Below are 27852 nucleotides of genomic sequence, written 5' to 3'. Positions count from 1 at the left end.
CCAGGGTTATCTGGAGCAGTCAGTGGAGGAGGTGGATGCTGGGGCCTCAGCTGACAGAGCCTGGTCTCGCCTTAAGGGTGGGGCCCTAACTGGGGCCAGAGGGCTCCCAAGCCCCAGATAAGGACTCCAGCCTGGTCTGGCCCAAAACCTAACTGCCCTGTCTCCCCAGGTATGCCCCAGAGTGCCTGAAGGAGTGTAAGTTCTACTATGCATCTGACGTCTGGTCCTTTGGGGTTACCATGTATGAACTGCTTACCTATTGTGACTCCAGCCAAAGCCCCCCCTCGGTGAGAGCCAAGCCCGCACCCCTACCCCATACTAGAGGAGTTAGGCATACATTCAATTCCCAGCTCCCCCAGTTTAGCAAGTGCTTAATCCACCAGAGCCTCACAGTCCCAATCTTTAAAATGGGCCACTTAAAATGCCAGTGGCTTTGATGGTGACAGAAACAAGTAGGAACAACTAATTCCACTATTTGCAAACTCCAGGGGAGAGTTGGGGCACAGCTTGATCTAGATCCTCAGATATCATCATGGACCCCATTTTCTCCATCACTCAGTTCTATTCTCTGTGGTAGTATGTCTCAGGCCCTCTCTCTGTTGTGGCAGCTGTGGTCCACTTCCCCTCCCCTCAGCCCTCCAGGTACCCATTCCCCCCAGCTGAGGGGATCAAGGGTCCCCTTTCCTGCTTAATTCTCAGGATTCTGGCTGGCCCAGCTTGGCTCATGTGTCCTCCAGGGAGCCAATCACTGTGTAGCCACGAGCCACAATTATTGGCCAGGCCTGGGCTGGAGGAGGAGCCAAGAGAATGTTAGGAGTTTATTCCCAAAACCAATCAGAGTGCCTTTATAGGAGAAAAAAAAAAAGATCCTGGGCAGGCAAAACAGCTTGCTGGGAGGCTTAATAGCAACAGCAAACACCTGATTCAGACTTACTCTATGAATATTAATTTAACTTTCACAATCACCCCAGGTGTTAGAAGTTATTACCCGATTTTACAGATGGGAAAACAGGCCTAAAGAGGTAAAGTCATAAGTCCAAAGTTATGCAGCTGAGAAGTGGTACAGGCAGGACTAGAACCTCTGCAGTCCTACTCCAAGCTCCTGACCTTTACCTATGCAGCTATGCCTCTTGAAGAGCTTGTCTTTTATTCTGTAGAAATTCCTCGAGCTCATAGGCCTCACCCAGGGGCAGATGGCAGTACTGAGGCTCACTGAGCTGCTGGAACGAGGGGAGAGGCTGCCTCGGCCAGAGAAATGTCCCTGTGAGGTGAGACACCCCCTCTTTTTCCCTGCCCCCACCACTGGACTGTAGACAGAGCAGTGACCACAGCCATTTTCCCTCCCCCAGATCTATCTCCTCATGAAGAACTGCTGGAAGGCAGAGGCCTCAATCCGCCCAACTTTCCAGAACCTCATACCCATCCTGAAAACATTGCACGAGAAATACCAGGGCCAGGCCCCCTCTGTGTTCAGTGTCTGCTGAAGCCCGCCAGTGGCTGTGCTTCAGGGGATCGGAGCAGGCAGTACCTACAGAGAGGGCCTCCCACTCTTACCCCAACAGGGGGAAGTTGGCCTCACCCACTCCTTGTGCCTTACTCCTGCCCTGAGACCCCACCTTTGTGACCTGACTTTCCTTGTCTTCGTCCATTCGTGCTGCTATAACAATACCGCTGACTGGGTGACTTATAAACAACAGGAATTTATTTCCCACAGCTCTGGAGGCTGTGAAGCACAAGATCAAGGTGCCAGCATGGTCACATTTGGGTGGAGGCCCTCTTCCTGGTTCATAGCCTATTCCTTCTCACTGTGTCCTCACAAGGGGGAAGGTAGTGAGGGATCTTTCTGGGGCCTCTTTCATAGGGGCACTAATTCCATTCATGAGGGACCTAAGTACCTCCCAAAGGCCCACCTCCTAATATCATCACATTGACTGCCAGTTTCACCCTTTCTTCCCTGTGTGACCTCAGGCAAGTGACTTTCTGTCTCTGGGCTGCAGTTCTCAACTCTGAGCTAGGGATGGTCATGCTTGCTACTCAGAGGACTAATATAAAGAGCTATGATATTGTGTATGTCAAATGCTTAGCAGAGAGACTTGCAAACAAGCACTTAATAAACATTTGATACTGTTAATCTGGTGCTTGCCAAAGTGTTTCTACTTAATAGTTGTACTTGAGATGGGTATGTGTCAGCCACATTGTGAAAGCTGTTAATTTGCTTTCCCACAGTATGTCTCCAGACCTTATGCATTGAAGCTCTCTTGAACGGACAATTAATTCCACACTATTCTAGAAGCATTTGCTTTTTATACCAGTTTCAAAATTAAATATTCATTATAATTATCATCTGTTTTGTGAGATAGGTAATACTGACATAGGCAGTAAAATGTCTCCCTCCTCTGTCCATCAGCCACCACTATCACCACCCTGGAGGCCCCTAATGTCATCTGGTTTCCTGTTTTTGCTTCCAGAGACATTTTATCCAAATACAAGGAAGTTTGTACAGATGTTATGCTTTCCCATCTTATGCAAAAATAGTAGCATGGGCAAAACTATACAGAGTTCTAGTCTGTTTTCTTGCCCCCCCCCCCCCCCCCCGTGTAATAGGTCTCGAAGATGGTCCCCTATATCCAGGCATACAGCATTTCCTTGTTCTATTTTGTGGTTGTGTTGTAGTCCATCATTAAAATGTTAATCAGCATTTGTTCCCTGCTGGGGTCATGCAGTCTTTCCTCATCCTTTGCCATGCCTATGTGCTACTGCAATGAGTAATGTGTGCACATCGTTTCACCCACTTTCAAGAGTATCTGTAGGACAAATTCCCAACAGGAACGGCTGCTTGCAGGATCTAACCTGGTAATTAGGAAAGACATTGGCACTAGGATACGTTTTGATATTTGATAGGGCAGATATCTCTTTTTTTTTTTTTTTTCAAAATTATCTTGGCTTATTCTTGTGCTTTTTTAAAAATGTTTTTTTATTGGGGAACAGTGTCTTTTTCCAGGACCCATCGGCTTCAAGTCAAGCGGTTGTTTCAATCTAGTTGTGGAGGGCGCAGCTCAGTGGCCCATGTGGGGATCAAACCGGCAACCTTGATGTTATGAGCAAATGTGCTCTAACCAACTGAGCTAACCAGCTGCCCCTTGTGAAGCTACTTTTTAAAAAACTTTTACTATGAATAATTTAAAGCATATGCAAAACAAAGGAGCATAATGTAATGAACTTGTACTTAACCAACAGCCAGTACCAACAGTTTCCAACACCTGTGGCCAGTCATGTTTCAACTCTACCCCCACTCCTACCCCTGCCACTGAATCATTTTGAAGCATATCCCACATATAATATTTTATCTGTAAAAAATTCATATGTATCTCGAAAAGATATAACCACAAACAATAACTACAATACCATCACACCGAAAAAGTTTAACAATAATTCCTCAAAATCATGGTGTAGCTTGTGTTTAAATTTCCCCAGTTGTCTCTGAAATACTTGGTGTTTGTTTACAGTTTGTTCAAATAAACATCCAGACAAGGTTCACATGCCGCATTTGGCTGAGGGCCGGTTCCTTTAAGTTCTGGGTTCCTCTTCCTCTTTTTTCTCCCCCTTGCACCATATTTGTTGAAGAAACAAGGTTGTTTGTCCTGTAGACTTGACCAGTCTGTGTCATCCTTGTGGTATAGCTGTAACACATTCTTCTGTCATCATCTTGACCAACGGATGGTCAGGTTCAGTTTCCATTTTTTTGGCAAGTCTCTTACAGAGGGCGTTGTGCCCTCTCAGCAGGAGGTACTCAAGTTCTGCTTGTTCCTCCTTTTGTGACACGAGCAGCCACCCAGACCCATCAGGGATGCAGTTTTTCTTTTCCAATATTTCATTCTAAAAAATTTCAAACACACAGAATAGTTTGAAGAATAGCACAGTGAACACTCCTAGATTCCACATTACCAGATTTCTAAATTTACTTTATCATACTGTATCCTTCCATCCTTTTTCTGCCTGTCTATCAGTCCAGCTCATGTTTTGGATACAAATCAAAATAGGTGGATGCTGTGTGTGTGTTTGTGTGTGTGTGTGCTGAAATATGCATAGTATCAATTTGACCCTCTTTAAGTGTATGATTCAATGGTATTAAATACATTAACAGTGTTGTGTAACCAACTCCACTATGGATTTACAGAACTTTTTCATCCTCTGAAACAGAAACTGTCTCTATTCAACACTAACTCCCCATCCCCCTCCTCCCCCTACTTCTGGTAACCACCATCCTACTTTCTCTATGAGTGTTTCTACTCTAGGGACCTTATATAATTGTACTATTTGTCCTTTCGTGTCTGGCTTATTTCACTAAGCATAATGTCCTCAAGGTTCATCCATATAGCATATTACAGGATTTCCTTCTTTTCTAAGGCTGAATAATATTCCATTGTGTAGATGGACCACATTTTGTTTATCTAGTCATCTGTTGATGGACACTTGGGTTGCTTCCACCTTTTGGCTACTGTGAATAATGCTGCTGTGAACATTGGCGTGCAAGTATCTGTTTGAGTCCCTGCTTTCAGTTATTTTAGGAGAGGAATTGCTGAATTACTCTATGTTTAGCTATTTGAGGAACAACCAGTTTTATATTCCCACCAGCCAAGTGTGAGAGTTCTAGTTTCTCCACATCCCCCCCAACACTTGCTGTTTTCTGGTTTGTTTGTTTTTTAACGGTAGCCATCTTAATAGGAGTGGATGAAACCAGAAGGTAACCGAGTCTGGAGTTCGTGCTGCCTGCGCTGCTCAGCCAATAGACAGACACAGGAGTTGGGCTATAGAATAAGCGATTATCAGAGCACCGGTGGTCTGAGAAGGCAGCAGATTAACACCTTCAAAAACTACCTTAATATTCCTAGACCGGCTCATGGTATTTAAGGGAAAAACTGGACATTCCTCCAGAGGCTAGTTGGTCCTGGGAGTCTGTTCCGCTTCATGGAGGCTTCCTTCTGACAACGTGGATCTCTAACATTGTTAACAACTCAGGAACAGTGGTGGAAATAACCAGGAAAGAATGCTAGGCAATAGAGGTTGTGATTAATAAGCATAAGGGTATTAATCATAAGTTTCAGGGTAATTTTCTTTTTTTTTTTTTTAACTGAGCCCTCCTGCCACCTGTTGGCAGCTCAGCGGCAGCTCAGCTCAGGCCGGGAATCGAACTGCTGTTGCTCAGAGCTCAAACTCTTGAGCGAGCTCTTAACCAACTGAGCCACTCGGCTGACCCCAGGGTAATTTTCTAAAGAAGGGAAACTGTGACGGGATTTTTGAGTTTAAGCCACAAGGGGTAATCTATTACTAAGGTATAGGTCAAGAAAAGGTGAGGATGGGAACACAGTGAGGCCTCTACTATGGAGATCCCACTGGGCCTTGCTTCATGAAGTGCTCTTTCATTGTGGTTTTGATTTACATTTTTCTAATGGCTAGTGATGTTGAGCACCTTTTCATGTGTTTATTGGCCATTTGTATAGCTTCTTTGGAGAAATGTCTATTCAAGTCCTTTGCACGTTTTTAAATCGGGTTTTGTTGAGTTGTAGGACTTCTTTATAATCTGGATATAATCTCTTACCGAATATATTATATACAAATACTTTTGATTTGAGTTTTAGTTGCTCTCTCAGCACCGTGTGGGAAATGGATGGGGGTCAGGGCAGCAGAGGAGACCCCTGATTGGAGAGGGCGGTGCCCCAGGTGAGAGACGAGAGGGCATGGCCTCAGGGATGGTGAGAATGGATGAATACTGGGTGCCATCAAGACCCTCAACAAGGTCCCTCTCTGGTGCTCAGATCAGAGGAAAAGGAGGCAAGTCGGAGGCCCAAGAGATGGAGCAGAAGGAGCTGGGAGTGGCCACCTGACTCACCCAGTCCCTTTTCTAGAGATGAAGAGACAAGCTGCCTAGAGGTGAGGGCAAAGGAGATGGGGACAGGGGTGAGGGATAGTTACAAGTAGCATCCTTCACACACGGTGGCTCAGGATTCAGCTGTGCCCCAAACACCCCACCTCAGCATTGTGTACAAGGAATGGGGGGGATCTCCCAAGAACTTAAAAAATGGTGAGATACCCCGCCCCCAAATCTTCAATGGTAAAGGGCCCTACAGGAGCCACTCTGGAAGCCAACACAGAGCCTCTCACACGTGCCCAATAAATATGGGCTCTGTTCACTTTCATGGCTTCACTTATCTTAGGAGGTCCCTCTATCACCTCCAAATCTCTTATTTGCCCTCCAAGAATGTTGAGATCTTACACTAACGCCTTGAGGCCCTGCCTAGAAGTCCCTGCATCATCCCCTTGAAATGTTGCCTTGAAATCACACTTTATCACTTCAAGGATAATGTCTGGAGGTTCCCCCGTTAACTTCCTCTCTAGGAAAATAACCCTAAGTTCAGCAGGAAGGAGATGTCTCACCCCTTCCACCCACCCCACCCTACCCAGGCTTCCCAGTACTTGACAACAAAGGATGATTTGTGCTAGTATTTCCTGTGGGTTCATTTTGTGGCATGAAAATGAGGTCCACCCTGTCAGAGTCATCTCACAGGGCCCCACTTGAGCTCCTGACTCTGGACCGTGGGGGCCACAGAGGATCCCCGCTGCCCCTCCCCAGGCCTGGGCAAGATGCAGCCCCTGGATTTATGCAACCTTAACTGCTGTGGTGTGTTTCCGTATTCCTGGGTGACTCCGCCTGCTCCCCACTGCCCTGCCCAGTGCTACACTTCGGCACCTTCCTCCACAGCTTAGCCACCATGGTGCCCTTGGGATCACTGCATGGGGCCTGCTGCAGTCTGCTCATCTCCCTGCTTCTGGTCTGTCTGCTGCCCCCAGGTAAGGTGAGTCAAGGTGGGAAGGGCTGTATTGGGGGACTGGTAGAGGGTGAAGAAAGCAAAGCTCCCCACATGCTGCTGCTGTGGTTCACTTAAAATTCGTATCTGACAGGGGGTTCACCAGTGTCCTGGAGAGAAAGTTTATGGCTCTTTCATTCAGCTTTCAGGGCTCCCTGAGGCCTGAGGCATGTGGTTTATCCTCCCCCACAACTCTCTCTGTTTTATCTGTAACCTTGACCTTTGCCTATGCTCTTCCCTCTGCCAGGATCACTTCCCTTTCACTTGGCTGACTCCTATTTACCCTTCAAAACTGGCCATAGTCGCCTCCTCCAGGAAGCTTCCTTGACTTACTTCCTCCTATAGGCTCCTATGGATCTCCCTCCAAGCTCTCCCCCATCCCTGATCCATCACGTCTTCCCCACTGGACTGGAAGCACTATTAAGGCAGAGACCATTATATCTTGGCCCAAGGAGGTGATGGATGGTGGGGCCTGAAGATGGGTGGGCTGGGGGCACCAGGTCAACCAGCAGAGCTTCTCTCTGTTCCCATATGTGCCCAGGGGCAGGAGTTCCTGCTGCGGGTGGAGCCCCAGGACCCAGTCGTGCCTGCCAGAGGATCCCTCTTGGTAAACTGCAGTACAGACTGCCCCCATCCGGAACTCATTACCCTGGAGACGTCCCTACTGAAGGAGACAGTGAGCAATGGCGTGGGCTGGGTGGCCTTCCAGCTCAGCAATGTGACTAGTGACAGCAAGGTCCTCTGCTCCAGCTTCTGCAATGGCTTCCAGATGACAGGCTCCTCTGATATCACAGTGTACAGTAAGTGGATGTGCCTGGAGGTGGGACTGGCCTCAGGCAGTGGTGGGGGTTGATGGGCAATGGCCCTGAGTTTGCAGGAATGGACCAGGCCTCTCTCTGACCCAGAGCTTGGACCTGGACTGTGTATGTGTGTGTGTCAGAGAGACAGATGCATCTGAACCACATGCCAGGACAGCAGTGTGAAATCTATTTATTTAGATCCCAACAAACATTAAAAAACTGATAGCTCATGCCTTTTTTTGTTTTTTAAAGATTTTTATTGGGGAATTGGGGGATGGGAACAGCGCTGGGGAATTGGGAGAAGGGGAACAGACAAGTTGCTGTCATTTTGTTCTTCAGTCTAGTTATGCAGGATGTTGCTTCACTGGCCCAAGTTGGCACCATCATTGCGCTCTTCCCGGGCGAGGCAGATCAGTCGCCGGCTTCTGGACGGCCGCTCACGCTGAGCTGTTGTTCAGCATCTTAGCTGTGGAGGGCAGTGTCACTGGCCCTCATATATGGGATCCGAACCAGGGTCCTCTGGCGTCCCAAGCCAGCTCTTAACCAATGCGCCACTCGGCCGGCCCTACCTCATGCCTTTTATTACTTATATTTTATGGCAGGTAATACATTAATGGGGTTCCTAAATCAAAAAGTATAAAAAGGTATAAATGTCAAATCTCCATTTACCTAGTGCTGCTGCCAGTGGCCAGTTTTAAGTGTTGACACCCACACTTAGGTGCTCATTCAATCCTTAAAAAAAGCCCTAGGGCAGGGGGTAGAGTGGGGTGTATGGGGGGTGCATTTATGAGCCTCATTTCACATCTAAGGAAAACTGAGGCTCAGTGGGGTGCAGTCATTTGCCAGTATTCACAGCCCGTGAGCAGAGAGGCTGGCAGTCCAGCTCCCAAGTCCCTGTTCTTAACAGGTGACGTCTTCCTCCCCAGACCATGTATCCCCCTGGTACCGGTTTCTTATGCATCCTTCCAAGAGTTTCTCTGCATTTAAAAGAATAGACTAGAAAATAGCAGAGAACATCACTCATGGTGCCAACCATTTTGTGAGGCCTTCACAGATAAGGGTATGTGTGTAACCGCGCATGCTCCTGTGTGGGCACCAGTGTCTACATGCATCTGTGTATCTATATGTGTGTCTGTTGAGTATATATACATGTCATTATGTGTGTCTGTGCCAGTGTATAGCTATGTCTGTGTGTTAGTGTCTGTGTGTGCCTGAATCATTTGTATGTCTGTGTATCTCCATGGAGAACTGTATCTGTGCCCATGTGCAGATGTGTGTGAGCATGTGTGTCTGTGTCAATATGTGTATGTATACATATGTTTGTATCTATTTGTGTAATGTGTACCTCTGTGTGCGTGTATCTATCTGTGTCACTCTCTCTGTGTGTCTGTCAGGTGCTATGCAGGAGCCTGTTGATCCTGGCTCATGAGATCTGACTGTGCTCATCTCTTCCCAACTCTGTCTCACATTGGGTAGCTTGAAATCAGCCACAGTGGGAATATTTACACCACAGAATTTGGCAAATGCTCCCTGTCGGGGCTCCCCCACCTGAGAGGCCAAGCATTACCAGCATTTGCCAGCATGCCACTGTCCCTAACCAGTGGTGCCCGAGGTTAAGATGGAGGCCTCCTTGTTAAATATTCTAAAATTATAAATAAGATATTAAATATTTTTCAGAACAGCCAGTCCATGGGCCTCTATGTGACAGCTTGAGATCCAGGCTTGAGTTGTTGAGGGAGAGAGTGGTCAAAGTCTGTGTGCCTGTGAGGGTCACTGCAGCTGCAGCTGGGAGAGGACCCAGCCTGGGGGTATTGGGTCCCTCATGACTATGCCAGAGCACCTTGAGAGGCTGCCCCAGGCAGGTGGACCATGAGATCCTTGGGACTGATAGGGAAGGCTAGATCAAGCTCTGGGAGAGGGCAAGGACAGTGTCCAGGCCAGAAGCTGGGAGGACTAGGGGGGTCCCTAGATGTGACATCAAGGAGGCTTGTAGACACATGAATCTCGAGTTTGGGAGACCCACATTCTAACTCGGGTTCTGTCCCTTCCTTGCTGTGCATCCTTGGCAGATCACCTATCTGGGCCTCAGTTTCTCCATCTGTAAAAGGGAATAAGAAAAGAAATTCTACTATTGCTATGTGAATGAAGGTGGATTACTGAATGACATCTGGAAAGTCTATCGCTTCTTGGCCTTTTGCCTAAGATCAAGTGTGGAAAGTCTAAGGAATGCTCCCAATAAACAAGAACTTTTATAATTACTATTAACATCATAAGTGGTCATAAACGTTAGTCCCCTTCCTTTTTTTCTATTTTTTTTTCCCATTAATTGTGAGGTCCTCAGGGACAACAAATCTTATTTTTATTTTAGTGCCTGGCAAGGCATCTGACAAAATGGGAAATAACAATCATGATGCTAATGACAATAGCCGACACTTCCACTGGAACATTTCTAAGCCTCTCAAAGTTCACAGTTCTGCACGGGGCCACACTCAGCTCCTCTCTGCTCCCTGGGGTAAGGGTTGCAGGGCTGGCTGGTAAATTCTGTTCTCCCCTTCCTCCCCCTGCCCAGGGTTTCCAGAGCATGTGGAGCTGGCACCCCTGTCCCCCTGGCAGCCTGTGGGCAAAAACCTCACCTTGCGCTGCTGGGTGGCAGGTGGGGCACCCCGGACCCACCTCTCGGTGTTGCTGCTCCGTGGAGAGGAAGAGTTGAGCCGGCAGCAGGCAGTCAGGGAGCCTGCAGAGGTCACCACCACGGTGCTGGCTGGCAGAGACGATCATGGTGCCAATTTCTCTTGCCGCTCCGAACTGGACCTGCGGTCCCAAGGGCTGGGACTGTTTCAGAACAGCTCGGCCCCCAGGCAGCTCCAAACCTTTGGTGAGGGAAGGGACTATGGACAGTGGGTGATGGGCTGAGCGAAAGTAGGGGTACCCAGGCTGCGGGGCTTCTGAGAACGGGATGGCCAGGACCTCAAGGGCTTCTGGAAGGTATGCCCTTCTTTGCCTTTGAGCGGGGTAGCCTCAGAGGGGAGGCCCCCGCCAGTCACTGGAACTTTTGAGAAGTATGTGTGGGTGTGTCCTGGGAAGGGGGTGATCCAGGCCAAAAGGTATCCTGGGAAAGGACACTGGTTGGGGCGTATGAATGTGTCACAGGGAAAGGGGCATACATGGCTGTGTGAGATTTCTGGCTCATGCCCACTCTTCTCCCCAGTCCTGCCTGTGACCTTCCCGCACCTCACTGTCCCCCGGTTCTTGGAGGTGGGAACGTCCGGGCCCCTGGTCTGTACCTTGGACAAGCTGTTTCCAGCCTCAGAGGCCCAGGTCCAACTGGCGCTGGGCAACCAGATGCTGAATACCTCAGTCTCCAGCCAAGGGGACATGCTCACAGCCACAGCCACAGCCACTGCAAGCGCAGAGCAGGAGGGCACCAGGGAGATTGTCTGCAATGTGACCCTGGGGGGCGAGAGCCGGGAGACCCGAAAGAACTTGACCATCTACAGTAAGTGGGGACAGGGCCAAAACAGCTGGAGAGATGAGGAAAGGGGGCGTGGCATATGGGAAATAGGAAAAGTGGGGCCTTAGCCGCCAGAGTGGGAGAAGTTGCAGCGTGGGCGGGGCCTAAGTAACCCGAACTGTGTAGCCTGAGCGCTCCAAGTTTGGCGGGGGTGGGGGGTGGGGTCCGCAGAATAGCCAAAAGGCCTGGTTTGGATACCACAAGGGGGAAAGACGTGGGTGGAGGGCGGGGCTTGACCGATGTGAGGGGCGTGGTCAGCAAACTTCTGGGCAAAATCCCGCCTTTAGGCTTCCGGGAGCCCACAATGAACCTGAGCGAGTCCACCGTCCCTGAGGGGACCACAGTGAATGTGACTTGCGCAGCCGGAGCCCGAGTCCAGCTCACACTGGATGGAGTTCCGGCCGTGGCCCCAGGGCAGCTCGCCCAGCTTCAGATAAACGCCACTGAAAGGGACGACAGGCGCAGCTTTTTCTGCAGTGCCACCCTCGAGGTCGATGGGCTAATCTTGCGCAGGAACAGGAGCGTGCAGCTACGTGTCCTGTGTGAGTAGGTCACTCTGACCTCCAATTCTTTGTTCTATTGGCTTGGGAAGACTGGATTCTCCCTTGCCCCTTTGTGCCTCGGGTATGTCTGATCATTTGGCGGTCCCACAGATGGTCCCAAGATTGACCCAACCAAATGTCCTCAGCACTTGACGTGGAAAGATGGGACGACCCATATCCTGCAGTGCCAGGCCCGGGGCAACCCGGACCCGCAAATACAGTGTTTGCAGGAAAGCTCCGGGTTCCAGCCGCCCGTCGGGATCCCATTCCGCGTCAGCTTAAACTACAGTGGAACCTACTGCTGCCGGGCGGCCAATTCACAGGGCACGCATACTTTGACAGTGGTGATGAACGTTCAGAGTGAGTGAGGTGGGGCCGCGGGTCTAGACGGACAAGCCTAGGAGGGACCAAAGTGCGAATATTTACTCCTTGCTTATCTGCACAGATCGGAACCCCCTTGTCGTCACCATTGTCATGGCAGTGTTGGTGATCCTGGGCCTCGTGACTGTCACCGCAGCCTCACTGTACATCTTCGGGGTGCAGAAGCGTAATGACATCTACCATGTGAATCAGGGGAGCACCTGGTTGCCCCTCACGTCTAAACAGCCCAACGAGGTGCTGAGGGAGGAGCCATCCTGAACCTCGCGCTACCAGAGGACTGGGCCAAAGACCGGGGTTTGGCTGTATCCCCGAGTTCCAAAACAATAAAGCCCTCAAAATCCGGAGTCTGTGGCTTGATTTCCACCTGCGCTGAGAGGCTCTCCCACAGCGCTGGGAGTCCATTGAGTGACATCTCCGCAGCGGAAAGGGGCGGAGGCTGTGGCGCCCAAAAGGGGCTGGAACTCTGAGAGGCGGGCTAGGCCTTAGCCAATGGGCTGAGGGAATCGAAAAGGAGGCGTGGCCTCTCGCGGCCAATAGGTGAACGCGCCCTCGTTGCCGCTCTATGCCGCTCCGCCCCGGCTCGCTGGTCCCAGAAGGCGTCGGGTTTCCCAAGATGGCGGCCGACGTGTCCGTTACTCACCGGCCCCCGCTGAGCCCGGAGGCTGGGGCCGAGGTTGAAGCCGACGATGCCGCGGAGCGCCGGGCGCCCGAAGAACTGCCGCTGCTAGATCCAGAGGAGATCCGGAAACGCCTGGAACATACTGAGCGCCAGTTCCGTAACCGCCGCAAGATACTGATCCGAGGCCTCCCGGGGGACGTGACCAACCAGGTATGGGGGGGTGGTGTGGGAGCGTGGCGGGGAAATACCACCGTACGCGTGCGCGGGGGAAACCGAGCAACACCAACGCTGGCGTGCGCAGGGGGGAGCGTCGGCGGGAGAGTCCAAGCGCGGGATCCACGCGGGATTGGGAGAGACCAAGAGCGGGTTGTGGGGGGAGGGGATGGAGGGAGAAACCAACTTTGGACTGAGGGAGGATGTTGCTAGGGGCGACCACAGGCTTGGACAAGACCAAGAGATTGAAGTGGGCGGGGAATGGAAGGGGGCGGGCAGCTTTGGTCAAATTGGGGGATTGTGAATGGGCAGCTAGACTGGGAGTGTGGAAATAGGGATGCCAGTTGCTCTCTGCTCTGATTGTGTTTTTCCTCATTCCCCTCTACCATGAGGTGGCGGGACCTCATAGCCGGCAGTTTCAGAATTGGCTAGAGTATGCCTTTCCTTAGTACGCGTTTATTAACATCTCTTAGAGATAGATCTGGAAGCTGTAGCTGTTCCTGGGGTCTTTCTTCCCCCAAAGCCCCGGGATTAATTTGGAAAAATGGCGTCTTCTGCCCCCAGCCCACAGACCTGAAGGAAAAGAGGAGCCAGTGTTCTGTGGAGCCCCTCGGCTGATCTGGCCAGGGGTGCCCTTCTCTTGGGGCCTATGTAGCACACAGGGCTTTCTAGTGCTCTTTGGACCCAGGGAGATTGCATCTGATCTGCCCTTCCCTGCGGTAGTGGAATGGATTCTTTCTTCCTGTTGCTGAGAATTCCTGCTTTCTGGCCCACCAGCATATCTGCTACTGGCTCACCCTGCCTGTAGGTGGGCACATGGCTAGTGGGGCCCCCAGAGTGTTGGAACAAGCATGACTTGGGATCAGACCTGGCGCCACTAAGCATGGTCTGATTTGTTTCTAGAGCTGGCCCTCCTCCTAGCACCTGCCATCTCTCAGCTGTGAACATGCAGTCTCTCCTGCAAGGTGCACAGTGTGTCTGGCACAAGCAGGGCCAGAGGCTCGTCTCTGCAGCTGGCTTGCAAGAAGGCGGCCTTGTCAGCAGGAGGGAATTGGGAGGCACATGAAGCCACAAAATGTGGGCTTAAAGTACACAAGGTCCCCAGTCATGTACCCCTGGGTGGCATTCCTGCTGCTGCCCTGACCAACCCCATGACCTTCAACAAGTTTTTTCACTTCTCTGAGCCTTGGTTTCCTCATCTGCAAAATGAGTTTGTTAATAACCTAACTTGTAATGTTGTTGCAAAGAGCCAGTCTTGCGAACCGCGGTCAGAAATGTTAAACAACTTCCCTAAGGCCATATGGCAGAGCTGGGACTTGAACTCAGACCTACCTGGCTTTCTAAGAGTGTGTTGTGTTCGCTAAGAGCAGGAGGTCCGCAGTTAAACTCTGAATCCCAGCACTGCTGGGTATGGCCACAGTGGCCTTGGCAAGTAACTGCTCTGAGCTTTAGTTTCCTCCTTTGTAAAATGGGGGATGTAATGGGTCTACCTTCATAGCTGGTCCATGTGAAGGATTGCTCTCTTAAGCCCCTGGTGACTCCCTGTCCTTTGGCTTCTGTCTCCACAGGAAGTGCACGACCTGCTCAGCGACTATGAGCTCAAGTACTGTTTTGTGGACAAATACAAAGGGACAGGTTTGTGGGGTTGTGGGGTGGGCTAGCGGCAAAGGGTGACAGCCCCTGAAGCCGGGAGATTTCTGGCCCAGCATCTCCTCTCCTGAACTTTTGGGCCCAACGTCGGCCCCTAGGCCAGCACAGGACAGACAGTTGCCCCAATCTGTCCCTCATCCTGGGTGCCCATCATGGGGCAGCCTTGATGTTCCTCCTCAAGGCTGCTCAGCCAGATACCTGAGCACTGGGCTCCCCTGCTTCCCATGACATCCCTTCCAGCAAGCCAGTCACCTAGGCCTGTCTGGTCTTCTTCAAGCTCTCAAGAATAATTGGTGCCCCTCCATCTCTGCCCAAATGGCCTCTCTGCTTCTATGATTTCATGCTCCCATTTGCCCCTCCCCCAGGCAGCCCAGGCTAATCAAATCTGATCAATCTGATTGCAAATCTGATCAAACCTAATCCTAATGCTAATCATTTTTCTCAAAACCCATCTGAGGCTCCTCCTGACCATCTTGCAAGGTTGTGCCCCAGCCTTACCACCTCCTCAGGCACCCATAAGCCTCCAGGCTGTTCCCTCTGCCATTGTTCTTAGCTGTCTCCTCTTCCATCCAGGTAGCAGCAGGTAGCTCCTTACAGTGCCCTCAGTGCCCTCTCCCCATCATAGCATTGGTCACCCTGGGCCGTCATTGCTGGCTCACTCACCTGCCTCCTGCATTCAGTGGTCGGCTTCATAAGAACGGAGACAGGTCTTGTCAGCCTTGGCCGCCCCCACTCTGGTGTGGGAGGCCCTCACTGGGTGTCTTTGCCCTCCAGGCATTGTACTGGGTGTTCAGCCTCCCAGGGCCTTTGCTTACAATCTGTAACATGGGTGAGAAGGAGGCGAGGATAGGTGACCCCTGGAGACCTACCTGGCAGGCTAAGGTAGTGGTTAAGCTCTTGGGCCCTGGAGGTAAATGGACCTGGGTTTGAGTCCTGGTCTGTCCTCACTCTGTGGCTATAGACAAGTGATTCACCCTTCCTGAGCCTGTTTTCTCACAGCAAATTGGGCATGACCTGCTTGGGTTGGCCATAAGGCCAACCACATTAAGATACCTAAAAAAGGCTGGGGGTGCCTGGCACCTAGTAGGTGCTTAGTAAACATTGGCAGGGAGCAATGAGTCAACTGTTTACTGAACACCTTGTATGTATTGGGTTGTCGGACAAGTCATGACGCATTTTTGCGACGAAAAACAGAGAAAAAATGTTATGACTTTTCCGACAACCTAATATATGTGCCAAGTATTGAGGATCCAGAGGTTAAGAGACTTTCATTCATACCATCTTTCAGTAAATACTTATTGAATGCCAGTATGTGCTGGGGCCATGAGGACACAACTGTGAACCAGAGACAGTCTAGTATGGGGAGGAGGATGTTATACAAACAACTGCAGACATGAAGGTGAAGTGGTCATGGGACCAGAAGCTACAGAAAGCTGGGCTCTGAAACAGGAGCAGTCAGGCTAGGCTTTTTGAGAAAGAAGTGCTGTTTTTGGTCAGATTAAAATAAAGGGTGGGTTGGGGTTAACTGGGTGAAGGTGGGGAGGTCAGTATTCTAAGCTCAGAGAAAAGCAGGTGCAAAGGCATGAGGGGGTGTGGCCTGAGGGGTGTGGCCAGCATGGTCTAGGAAGTAGCAACAGGAGATGGGAGAGGAGGTCAACAAGGCCATGGGGCCAGGCCACAAAGGCTCCCCTGGTCCCTGCGGTGAGAAGCCCCTGGGCAAGGGCGTGGAACAGCCTAATTCTCGTTTTGAAAAGCTTCCTGTCGCTATTGGGTAGACAGCAAACCAGGAATGGCAGCGGGACCAAGGCTGAGGCAGGGGTTGGGATATGAGATGTTAGTGACCTAGAAAGGGGTGAGAAAGGGGTGAAGAATGAGGCTGTGGAGCCTGCCTGCCTGGATTCAAATCTAGGCTTCTTCCCTTGGGCAGGGGGGTGCTGCCTTAGACCCATTTCCTTGCTGACACAATGGTGGTTATGAGGAGTAAGTTATCCTCATTTGACAGATGGGGAAACTGAGACCCCAAAACCACTTGGGGTGGAGTTGAAACCCAGGCTCCAGTGACCACATGCTTAACCACTGCCCTATGTGTCCGCAAGTTATGCATGTAGTTCCAATGTGTCACCAAGCCAGGTGCACAGTAGGTGAGAGGGCTGGTGAGCTCATGAGTAGCAGAGTGCTACTGTGGGTTGCAAGCAGACGTAGGGATAAGGACAGGGAGCAGGCCTCCTAGAGGTAGAAGGCACCTGTGCAAGGCTGGCTACTATCTAGTTGGCTGGGGCCTGAGATGTCCTGGTTGGTCAGTATTTTGAGGTCACGTGATTTAGAGGGAGGTGGGGGTGCGTGGCTGTGGGGCGGAAGGGCGGTCCTCAGGGCCCTCACTGACCCACACCCCCTCCTGCTGCAGCCTTTGTGACCCTGCTGAATGGGGAGCAGGCCGAGGCCGCCATCAGCACCTTTCACCAGAGCCACCTGCGGGAGCGGGAGCTGTCTGTGCAGCTGCAGCCCACAGATGCCCTGCTCTGTGTGGCCAACCTGCCCCCCAGCCTCACGCAGCAGCAGTTTGAGGAGCTGGTGCGGCCCTTCGGCAGCCTGGAGCGCTGCTTCCTGGTCTACAGCGAGCGCACTGGCCACTCCAAGGGCTATGGCTTCGCTGAGTACATGAAGAAGGACTCAGCTGCCCGCGCCAAGTCGGACCTCCTGGGCAAGCCACTGGGCCAACGCACCCTCTACGTGCACTGGACAGATGCAGGGCAGCTGACGCCCGCCCTGCTCCACTCCCGCTGCCTCTGTGTCGACCGTCTGCCGCCCGGCTTCAGTGATGTGGACGCCCTGCGTCGGGCACTGTCGGCCGTACACATACCAACTTTCTGCCAGGTGAGCCTGTGCCTGGAGTGGGGCCCTGGGGAGCAGATGCCAGGCCCAGAGCACCTGGGAGGGGTCCTTTGAAGTCACCTGCCTTCTCTAGTCTCCTGGGTCCCTTTTCAGGAAAGCCTTGATGACACCACTTTGAATGGGGTTCTTGTTAGGCCATATGGTACAGTGGGTTATAGCTCAGATAGGAGCCAGATGACCAGTTCAAATCCCTGTCCCCGCTCTAGTGACTGGCCTAACCTTGCTGGCCTTGGTCTCCCCCTGTGAAGTGCAGGCGAGGCCTTTGTGAAAGCTGGGCACGAGCCTTGTTCACCCCTCTTCCACTTCCACTTATGCACTCTTCAGATGTTTGTTGAGCATCTACTGGGTCCCAGGCTCCAGGCCCAGCTTTGAGGAGGCTGCTCTGGAGAAACCCACAGTCTGTTTAAGCCTTGAGGTCAGGAGGCATACTTGACCAGGTCCCAGCCCTGCTCTGTGACCCTAGGTCACTTGCTATCTGGGCCTCAGTTTCCCTCATAAGAAGCAATTTGGTACTCATGAGTTGGTTAACAAAATAATCCCTGGTTCATCCAAGTCACATTTGTCAGGCACTTCCATATGTGTGCCCAGCCCCATGACAGACACAGTGGGGTGAAACTAAGCCAAGACCAGCCCTCGTAGAGTTCCAGATGAATGGTCTTGCCCATTTATCCCCAAGGCGGACGTTCCTTCAGCACGCACTGGTTTGTGAACACATTGCAATCCCTTCATCCTGTAACAGCCTGGAGAGGCAGGTATTATCCCCATTTTCAGGTGGGGACACTGAGGCATAGAGGGGTCAAGTGACATGCCCCAGGTCATACAATCAGGGCGTGGCAGAGCCAGGATTGAGACACTAGGCTGGCCATAAAGCCATAGGCCAGCCTGGAGGAGGCTGGTACCTGGCTCAGATGAGACAGTCCTGGGCTCAGACCCCAGCTCTGTGGCCTTCGATGGGGCCCGCTCCTGTTATGTAAACAGGTGTTAGGGCCTAGGGAATCAGACATCTGTAGGACGCCCTCCCTTTGCTCCCTCAGCATTCATTCATGCCCTTGCACCTACTTCATGCACCAGGCCCGGGGTGGGGCGCAGGGCACAGATGAATTAGCTTGGCCCACACATCCTCTTGTGGCTGAGGATGGCAAGGCCATGATCAACTAAAAGTTCCCTCTCTGAGCCTCAGTTTCCCCATCTGGAAATGGAATTAGCAGTGCTTTGTGATTGGGTTATTGCGAACGGCTGCCTGTTCATTCCTCCACTTAAGTTAGGTGTCCTGGTTGAATGGAGACCGAGTTCCAAAATCAGGTAGCTCAAGTTTTGAGCCTCAGTTCCCCTATTTAGGAGCCATGTGGCCTTGTTTGCCCTTTGACCTCTGATCTCTCTCTATTCATTGGTAAGATGGGTGTGATTGTGAGAATATATTCGTCTGGGGCCTTGATATGGGATCTGGCCAGAGGTGGGCTGATGGCTAGAGCCTACCCTGCCTGGGCACTCAGAGCAGGTGCTGGGCCCTGGCCAACAGCGTCCCCGAGCTGCTGCGGTTGGAGTGGGACCCTTCCCTGCCCCTGCTGAGCATCTTATTGAATCCCCACAACCACCCTGTGAGGTGGGTAGTTGCTGCCCCATCTTACATATGAGGAAACTGAGGGCCAGAGATGGGCATATACAGGGTCCTGCCCAGTCCAGCCAGCTACTTAGATGTAGGCTGGGAGTCAAGGTCAGGCAGCTGACTCTGGGGCCCATGCCCTTAATTGGGTTCACCTGCCTCCCAAGACAGCCAGATGCCAAGCTGGGAGTTTGCTGTCTTTTGGTGGGGGTAAGGGGGGGTGTGCCTTTATTGTCAACATAATCAAGATGAGACTGCCAAGGAGAACCCATAGCAACCCACTTTAGTGCACTTTTCCATTTATTTACAGGCCAATTTACATATCATAATTGCTTTATTTTGTTACAAAGTTGCCTAAAAATACTTGAATGCTATAGACATGTATAAAGCAGGTTTCATAAGACCTTGTGTGTTACAAAAAGCCTTATCGGTTTGTTTAGTTTTCTGAATGGGCAGTCCAGTTCCATCTGGAAATTCATGATCCATGGTAAAGGCTCCCTCGCAACCCCACAGCTTTTTCCTGCAGCCCCTGTTCACACCAGTTTGTTGTATCCTTCCAGCGAGATTTTATTATGCATTTCCAACAAATTCATATATACGTTCCTGCATTCCTCTTTTTTTTAAAGATTTTATTGGGGAATTGGGGGAGGAGAACAGCGTTGGGGAATCGGGGAAGGGGAACAGACAAGTTGCTGTCCTTTTTTTGTTCTTCAGTCTAGTTGTGGAGGACGTCGCTTCACTGACCCCTGTTGGTATTATCATGGCGCTCTTCCCGGGTGAGGCAGATCGGTCGCCGGCCGCTGGACAGCTGCTCACGGCGGCTCTTGGCAGCTCATGCTGGCTGCCGGCCGCCAGCCGCTCACGCCAGCTGCCAGCCACTCACGGTAGCTTATGGCAGCCCACTGCAGCTTCAGTGCAGCCTACCTCGTGGCCAGCGACTCATGACAGCCCAGCTCCAGGTCGAGCTGTTGTTCACCATCTTAGCTGTAGTGGGCGCAGCGTCACTGGCCCTCTATGTGGGATCCAAACCGGGGCCTTGCTGCCGCAGAGCTGGCATCCCAAGCCCATTCTTAACCAACGTGCCACTCGGCCGGCCTCATACCTGTTTTCTTGACCCAATTAACACCATGCCTGCGTTGGTTTGTTTTTTCCACTCACTTTGTTTTGGGCATCTCTCCCTGTTCAGACATGAGAGCTTTCTTGTTCTCTTTGCGACTGCACCGTATTCCGTTTTATGGACTCTGTGCTACTCCCTACCAGTGGACATTGTGTTGGTTTCGAATCAGACTACAGCTGTCCGTATATCACTTGGAACCCAGAGGAACAGGCATTGGTTCTCGGGGCAGCCATCGTCATGCCAAGGTGGCCAGTCCCGTTAAGGGTGTCAGCCTCCTTTTGTTTGATCCCAGCTCCAGCTCTGTGGCCTGGGCAAGGGACTGCCCCTCTCTGAGCCTCAGTGTCCTTATCTGCAAAGTGGGCATGCTAACAGTGCCTGCATCTGGATTCAGTGAAGGGCCCAGCTGGGTGTTTTTACAGTATCTGCATGCCCTGGGACCATCTCCACCCACAATTCCATCACCCACAGTGCCCTGACAAACCAAGAGGTCTGTTTGGTGAGTTGGTGGCCGACTAACCTGGCAGCAAAGAACTGATGTAGGGCCATCTGTCACCTTTCTCTTTGTATCTTGCTGCAGAGCTATTTGTGTGTTTGATTTTCAGGGAGCCCCAGACCCACTGAAGGCAATTGATATGTAATATACAGTATGTGTGGCATTCTCTCTTTCTCATCTCCAAAAAATTCTCAGTCCTGGAACACATCTGGCCCCAGGGTCTGGAGGAGGAGCTTTGGACCTGAAGTACTGAATGGCTGCTGTCAGGGCAGGTGGAGAGGTTTCCCTGGCCTGCCCACGACCACACCTCTGTTCCTACACCTCTGTTCCTATGGCTTACTGGCTCTGTGACCTTTCACCACCAGCCTCCAACCTGAGCTCAGGCCGCGTGCCTCGCCTCTAGGCTGTGTGTCTTCCCAGCCTGGCTGCAGTGCCCTCCACCTGAGGCTCCTGATGTGTTGGCCTCCAAAGCCACCCACCTCTTTTCCAGCCAGCCCATCCTCCTCCCACCTCTGCAACCTGAACTTACCACTCCCATCTTGGGGCCTTCTCTGCGCTTGGGAAGTCCCAAAGTGGTGTTGGCGTGAGGCCCAAGGGAGTTGACCCCTATGAGGCAGGTCCCAGTTCTGCCCTCCCACTTGCTGTGTGACTTTAAATATGATGACCTCTCCGAGCCTCAGTTGCCCCCTCTGAAAAATGGGTAGGATGCAGTTTTCGAGGGCCATTGAGACGATTCAGTGAGCTAATGCAGGAATGGGGATCAGAACAGTGTTTGGCCTAGTATTTACCCTCTCTCGGGGGTTACCGTCACAGTCAGGATCTGCGTCTGTTCACTGTTATTCTGTGTGAGAGTGGTCATGCCCCGTGGACCCTCATATCTGCATCCCCTTCCCCCAGCTGGCATACGGCCAGGACGGGCAGCTGAAGGGCTTCGCTGTGCTGGAGTACGAGACAGCTGAGATGGCCGAAGAGGCACAGCAGCGGGCAGATGGCCTGGCCCTGGGGGGCAGCCACCTGCGTGTCTCCTTCTGTGCTCCAGGGCCCCCTGGTCGCAGCATGCTGGCTGCGCTCATTGCTGCCCAGGCCACGGTGAGTGTGTGCCCAGGGGGTGGGGATGGGAGAGTAGGGGCCAGGCCCTCCTCCCTCAAGAAATCAGGGCCCCTGGCGGGCACCAGCTGGACTCGGATTGACAGGAAGTGACAAGGCCCCACCTCTGTGGCCGGGCAGGGCTCTGAAGTGGCCTCTGTTTCTCTCCTCAGGCCCTCAATCGGGGCAAAGGGCTCCTGCCTGAACCCAACATCCTGCAGCTGCTCAACAATCTGGGGCCCTCTGCTTCTCTACAGCTGTTGCTCAACCCCCTGCTCCACAGCAATGCCGGGGGCAAACAGGGTAAGGTGGGTCAGGTGGGTGGCGGGCAGGGTCCCCAGCTTCTCAGAACCAGGCACCTCCTCTGGACTGTGTTCCCATCTGACCTCCCTGTGATACAAGCCCCATGAGCAGGGGCTGGGATGAGTAGAGGTCACCTGCGAGGGGTCGTAGGTGGGAGCATTGCAGCCTGCAAAGAGGCAGGGGGTGGAAAGGGGCTGTCCTTCCCCAGAGCAGACTCCCTTGGGTCTTTCCTTTGGGCGAGTCACTTGCCTTCTCCAAGCTTCAGGCCCAGGACTTTGTTTAATGGGGGAGAGGGACTTCTATCCAGGGACCACCACCTATTTCCCGGTCTCCCCCCAGGTCTCCTGGGTGCCCCCCCGGCCATGCCACTGCTCACTGGGCCTGCCCTGTCCACGGCTCTACTGCAGCTGGCCCTGCAGACCCAGGGTCAGAAGGTAACAGCGGTGGGCCTGGGCTCCCCCCTCAGCCACACATGCTTGCATAGCCCCTTTCGGTTTCAGACACTACCCGCACCTGCCAATGGCTCGCCCTCACTGGAGTTGTGGGCTATCTGGCTGTGTCCCTGGGGTTCAGTATGGGTCCTTGCCTGTCAGGGGTGCTCAGGACTCAGGAAGTGACTCATTCTGGGGAAGAAAGTCTGGTCCCACAGGGGAGTAGAGTGGCCTCTCACCCCCACCCCTGCAGCACACATACACAGAGACATACAAAAATAGACATAGACACACACAAATAGACACACAGACACCCCACCACCATCAGTGCACACACACAGAGACATGCATACACACACAAAATAGACACCCCAACAGAGACACAAAAATAGTGCGCGTCCGCGCACACACATGCTGCCCTGCCTGGTTTGATTCACTGGGCTAAGTCAGTGACATGCACCTGTCTGATGACAACTGACAGAATGGAGGTGTGGATTTGGACCCTTATGTGGCTAAGAGTGACTCTGCTTCTGTGGTAATCAGCAAGGGGGCTGGTGTGGGATGGTGGGTGCCTAAAAAGGACTGTCACTGTATGTCTGATGGTGATTTGACAGTGTGGGGTAACAGGCTCTGATACACTGAGTGTATGGTCCGTGTTCCCTGGGTCTCCCCAAGGCCTTGGGTGGGCCCTGGCATGCAGGAGGCCCTTGGTTACCACTGGCTGGCCGAATGGGTGATGGCCGGGGTGTCACAGACACTGGGGGACACTGCATGTCTGCATGTGATCAGCCATGGGGCTGGAATCTGGGTGTGCTGGGAGTTGTGACTGCTGAGACCTTGGGTGACATCTGTCTACTGCCCAGGCCACACTGCCCTCATCTCCAGCTGACTGTGCTCTGTCCCCAGAAGCCCGGGATCCTGGGAGATTCTCCCCTGGGCACCCTCCAGCCTGGGGCCCAAGCAGCTAACCCTCTCCTTGGGGAGCTATCTGCAGGTAAAACAGACCCTCCCCCCTCATTACCTCTGTGGGCCCATCCTGCTTCCCCTTTCCTCACTGGCTGTCGTAAATTTCCAGCTGTATGGCCTTGGGCAAGTCACCTAACCTCTCTGGGTCTGAGTGTCCTCATCTATCAGTTGGGTGCCCACTTCCTAGCTCATCCATGAGTATTCTGGGAGTTGATGCACTTAGGGGGCTCTGCTCAATTCCCTGTGTGTAGTTGTCCCTCGGCTACTGACCCTGGTCCAAGGAGAGGCTCTAGAACCCTGGGAGGAAAGGTCTTGTATGGCTGGGCTGCTGACACCGTCTTTCTCTCTGTAGGGGGGGGCCTGCCCCCAGAGCTGCCACCCCGGCGAGGGAAGCCACCACCCCTGCTGCCTCCACTGCTTGGCCCCTCTGGGAGTGACCGGGAAACCATGGGCCTGGGTCCCCCAGCAGCCCAGCTCACTCCACCCCCTGCCTCTGTGGGGCTCCTAGGCACTGGCCTCAGAGGCCTCCAGAAAGACAGTGGGCCTCTGCCAACACCCCCTGGGGTAAGGCCCCACCCTGCACCCAGCACCATTCCAGCCTCCTGCCCTGTGATGTTCCCCCTGCCAGGGGCCTTTGCAAATCCAGCCCTCCCGCCACAGGTCTCACTGCTGGGGGAGCCCCCCAAGGACTTCCGGATCCCCCTGAACCCCTACCTGAACCTACACAGCCTGCTCCCAGCCAGCAACCTGGCGGGTAAGGAGGCCCGGGGCTGGGGAGGCGCTGGGAGAAGCCACCGCCCAGCTGAGGGCCCCCTGCCTAACCCCCCAGCCCCCGGAGGTGGTGGCGGAGGTGGTGGCAGCAGCAAAGCCTTCCAGCTGAAGTCCCGCTTGCTCAGCCCTCTTACCAGCGCCCGCCTGCCCCCCGAACCAGGGCTTTCTGACAGCTATGGCTTCGACTACCCCTCCGTGAGTACCAGCCTGCCCTGTGGTCAACCCTACTGAGGGCCAGATGCTGTGGCCCTTTGTGTCCTGGGAGGAAGTCATTCTCCAAACCAATATTTTTCTAGTATTGATTGTGCCAGGTCAAGCACTAATGAGACAGCGAGGAACATGCCGGACATGGTCCCTACCCTTCAGTTTCTTGTCTCTGTACCTCAGACCTTGCTTCCTGTCTCTCTCTCTCCCAGGAGGTCTTAGGCTGCACATCTGCTTCTCCTTAGAGACAGGGCTCAGCCTCCTATCTGTCTGCCTTTCTCTCCCCTCTCAGATTCCTGTCTCTGTCCCTGGGGAACTGCTCCTTCTATGATTCCAACCTCTTCCAGGTCAAATGTTACAGACTGGCCACCCACAGGCCACCTGTGTTATGTTTGGCCCACACTAGATTATAAAAAAATAAATAAACGCTAACGCCAACATATAAGCATTCACACAACTCAGATGCCCAGCTTACTTTGAAAACTCTGAACACCCGGCCCCACTGGGGCCACATGCCTTCATAGAAGTCATCTCTGCGTCCGAGGTGCAGCCACCCCTGGGATAGGGCACCTCCTATCTCATTACCCTACCCTGTATTCTGAGTTTGCCTCATGCAGTAGAGTTTGCCCTATACTTGAGGGGGAAGACTTCCCTGATGATAGCTGTGCCAGGGAATTCAGCCAGGGGTGAGGTTGGTGCAGACCCCAACATACTTCTACCACTTTCATTCAGGACATGGGACCTCGGCGGCTCTTCTCCCACCCACGGGAGCCAGCCCTAGGGCCTCACGGACCTAGCCGACACAAAGTAAGAACCATCCTGTCCATCCCACCTCCTGGGTTTATCAGTTATCTTTTGCTGCGTTACAAGCAAAAAAGTCCCACCACTTTGTGGCTTAGAACAGCAAACATTTTATCTGCACCATTCTGTGGGCGGTGGGTGGTTCTCTGCAGTCACCTGGCAGCTCAGCTAGGGCTCAGCAGTCCTTAGTTATATATGTAGCAGTTAGTAGGATGGTGAGGGGGCCTTGGCTGGGGGCCTCAGCTGGGATGGTTTATCTGTTCCACATGGTGCTCACCCTCCAGCAGGCCAGCCTGTGCTCATGCACATGGTGGTGGTCCCAGGGTTTCCAGGAGGCAGAAGGGAGGGCAGTCACCTCTGCTTACATCGTCATGCTACTGTGCTATTGGCCAAAGCTAGTCACATGGTAAAGCCCAGAGTCATCTGCGGGGTGGTTTACAAAAGGGAGTGGATGCTGTAATAGTCTGCCTCACTCAGCTGGCCCCCTCTCTGCAGATGTCCCCCCCACCCAGTGGCTTCGGCGAACGGAGTGGTGGGGGCGGTGGGGGTTCCCTCTCTCACTTTTATTCGAGCTCGCCCACTTCCTACTTCACCAGCGGCCTGCAGGCTGGCCTCAAGCAGAGCCACCTTAATAAGGTGAGGAACCTCCCAACCTAAGTACAGGTTCCCAGGGACAGCTGGGATGCAAGGGGACCCTGTGATCCTTGTTGCCTAGGCCAAGGCTGGGGTGGCAGCAGGGGTCAGCTTTGCTCAAGGCCGAGCTGAAATAGGCCATCCTAGCCTCCCCTGTGTGTTTCGCACCTGGCACTGACCAGCCTTCCAGGCCTCCACTCACTTCCCCAACAGATCAGGGGGTGGGTGGAATTATCCTCAGTTGACAGATGAAAAAACTTGAGGCTCAGAGAGGGCAAGTAATCTGTCCCCAGTCTCGTGGCTAGTAAGCGGCAAAGGAAGGATTTGAACCGAAACCCTTGCCTTTGCTCTGAGGGATGTTTCCTCTCCATCTTACCTCTCTTTCCTTTCTCCCAGGCGGTCAGTTCCTCCCCAATGAGCTCTGGAGAAGGGCTTCTGGGCCTTGGCCCCGGGCCCAACGGCCACAGCCACCTGCTGAAGGTACAGGTAGGGGTGGGGACACGGGGCTGGGAAACAGTGGGCCCCCGGGTGGTCCCTGACCTGCTGCCCCCTCTTTCTACAGACCCCACTGGGTGGCCAGAAACGCAGCTTTGCCCACCTGCTGCCCTCGCCGGAGCCCAGCCCAGAAGGCAGCTATGTGGGCCAGCACTCCCAGGGCCTTGGTGGCCACTACGCGGATTCCTACCTGAAGCGCAAAAGGATTTTCTGAGGGTCCAGTGCCAGAGATGCTCCAGAGCCTGCACCAAATCGCTTTTGGGTTTTCTGGTGTTTTTGTGTTTTTTTTTTTCTTTTGTTTTTTTTTCCTGGTAATAGAAAAATCTCTGAAAGACTTTGCTGACTGACCCAGCCAGAGCCCCAGGAGCCCAAGGAGTATGGGGGAGTCGGGGCCACTCTGCATCTCTGGCCTGCTCCGGGCATGGAAACCCTGCAGCCTTAAGAGGGAGAGAGCAGGCCAGGGCTCCTCTCCCCCCTTCCCTGTGTTCACCTACATCTGCCCCTCTGGGAGTCCTCTCCTGCCTTGTCACTCCTATATCTTGGCCTTTTGAGTGCCTTGGAGGTTTCCCTGACCTCCCGTGAGGATCAGAGACTGTCCCCCTTTTTTAACTTTGACAGATGACTTTTGTTTCCTTTTCTAATTTTTATTATTTTTTAAACAATCCAGGATGACCCCCAGCTCTGATTCCTGCAAGGTTCAGCATGTCTGGGCCTCCATTCCCCACTTTGGTTTAAAACGACTCAGCCCTTTTCTCTTTCTCCCATGTCTGCCGCAGGCATGACTGTCTCCTGCCACTGCCTCCCCACTCTGACCTGTACTCCAGCTCTGGATCCCATGCTCCCCGCCACTGTTCCCTCGCCTTCTGATGCCTTAAAGCCAGGCCTCAGGCCCCACTGGCCAAAGCCTCTGTGATGCCAAGCTACCGAAGCTTGACTCAGGACCAAACAGCTCTGGCCTGGGGATTGGGTTGGAAAACCAACCCTACCATCCCTTCTGCCCAGGCCTAAGTGCAGGCACTGGCCTTCTCTGCCAGTTTAAAGCAGTCCTGCTGTCCATCTGGGGGAGTGGGGCACTGTGCATCTCATTGAGCCTCAGCTTACTCCCGCCATGTTGAAAATGAGCTCCACCTCTCTACTCCCCAGACTAGATCACCCAGAACTGGCCTCCCTTTGGCCCATGGGAATCCAACTCTGTGCAGATAAGCTCTGCCCCTGCCCACCAGCAGGACCTGTTGGCCTGAAGTGACACTGGACCCTGCCCCTGGCCGGCTGGACCACCAGCTTCCCTCTCCTCACTATAGGGGTCCACATCCACTTCAGGGCGTTCCTGTCCCCAATCCTCTCACACACAGACCTTTGCTGAATTAAAGTTTGTAAGTAAATGGTTTTAAAGAAAGTAGAGCTGGCTGTTTTTTGGGACAAACAATGGGCCTGGGTGGGTGGTCTGGGATAGTCTCCACAGGTCTTGGTGTGCC

At 52.9% G+C, this 27852-nt stretch overlaps 3 protein-coding genes across 15 annotated transcripts in view; all 3 read left to right on the top strand.

Annotated features, from left to right (window-relative positions):
• Positions 1 to 5903, top strand: part of TYK2 (tyrosine kinase 2) — a 23527-nt gene extending 17624 nt beyond the window's left edge. For 8 of the 10 annotated variants that reach the window (XM_019659266.1, XM_019659268.1, XM_019659273.1 and 5 more), the window contains 3 exons: positions 170 to 287; positions 1158 to 1268; positions 1350 to 2467. In XM_019659266.1, the coding sequence (XP_019514811.1) occupies positions 170 to 287; positions 1158 to 1268; positions 1350 to 1484 (364 nt within the window). In that variant the 3' untranslated portion in view covers positions 1485 to 2467. Of the gene's footprint in view, positions 1 to 169; positions 288 to 1157; positions 1269 to 1349; positions 2468 to 5816 lie in introns of those variants that run through there. The other 2 variants (XM_019659269.1, XM_019659276.1) reach the window with 2 other exon arrangements.
• A 62-nt stretch (positions 5904 to 5965) lies between these two features.
• On the top strand, positions 5966 to 12444 carry ICAM3 (intercellular adhesion molecule 3). 2 transcript variants are annotated; one of them, XM_019659281.1, is made up of 7 exons: positions 5966 to 6849; positions 7408 to 7666; positions 10236 to 10541; positions 10875 to 11162; positions 11465 to 11719; positions 11831 to 12079; positions 12165 to 12444. In XM_019659281.1, exons 1-7 carry the CDS (start codon positions 6793 to 6795, stop codon positions 12356 to 12358), a joined length of 1608 nt encoding a protein of 535 aa, XP_019514826.1. In that variant the 5' UTR covers positions 5966 to 6792; the 3' UTR covers positions 12359 to 12444. The 2 variants fall into 2 exon arrangements, with proteins under 2 accessions (XP_019514826.1, XP_019514825.1); XM_019659280.1 differs by having other exon boundaries at positions 6761 to 6854.
• An 83-nt stretch (positions 12445 to 12527) lies between these two features.
• On the top strand, positions 12528 to 27776 carry RAVER1 (ribonucleoprotein, PTB binding 1). 3 transcript variants are annotated; one of them, XM_019659278.1, is made up of 14 exons: positions 12528 to 12929; positions 14501 to 14567; positions 16987 to 17456; positions 21585 to 21776; positions 21947 to 22076; positions 22416 to 22510; positions 23414 to 23501; positions 23826 to 24037; positions 24134 to 24227; positions 24303 to 24439; positions 25181 to 25255; positions 25745 to 25885; positions 26279 to 26362; positions 26445 to 27776. In XM_019659278.1, exons 1-14 carry the CDS (start codon positions 12663 to 12665, stop codon positions 26589 to 26591), a joined length of 2199 nt encoding a protein of 732 aa, XP_019514823.1. In that variant the 5' UTR covers positions 12528 to 12662; the 3' UTR covers positions 26592 to 27776. The 3 variants fall into 3 exon arrangements, with proteins under 3 accessions (XP_019514823.1, XP_019514822.1, XP_019514824.1); XM_019659277.1 differs by having other exon boundaries at positions 24134 to 24439; XM_019659279.1 differs by lacking the exon at positions 25745 to 25885 and having other exon boundaries at positions 24134 to 24439.
• The last annotated feature ends 76 nt before the right edge of the window (positions 27777 to 27852 follow it).

This window comes from Hipposideros armiger, unplaced genomic scaffold, assembly GCF_001890085.2.
Source record: "Hipposideros armiger isolate ML-2016 unplaced genomic scaffold, ASM189008v1 scaffold_298, whole genome shotgun sequence".
Taxonomy (NCBI): domain Eukaryota; kingdom Metazoa; phylum Chordata; class Mammalia; order Chiroptera; family Hipposideridae; genus Hipposideros; species Hipposideros armiger.
Note: the sequence above shows the minus strand (reverse complement) of the source record. Positions and strands in the feature narration are given on the sequence as shown.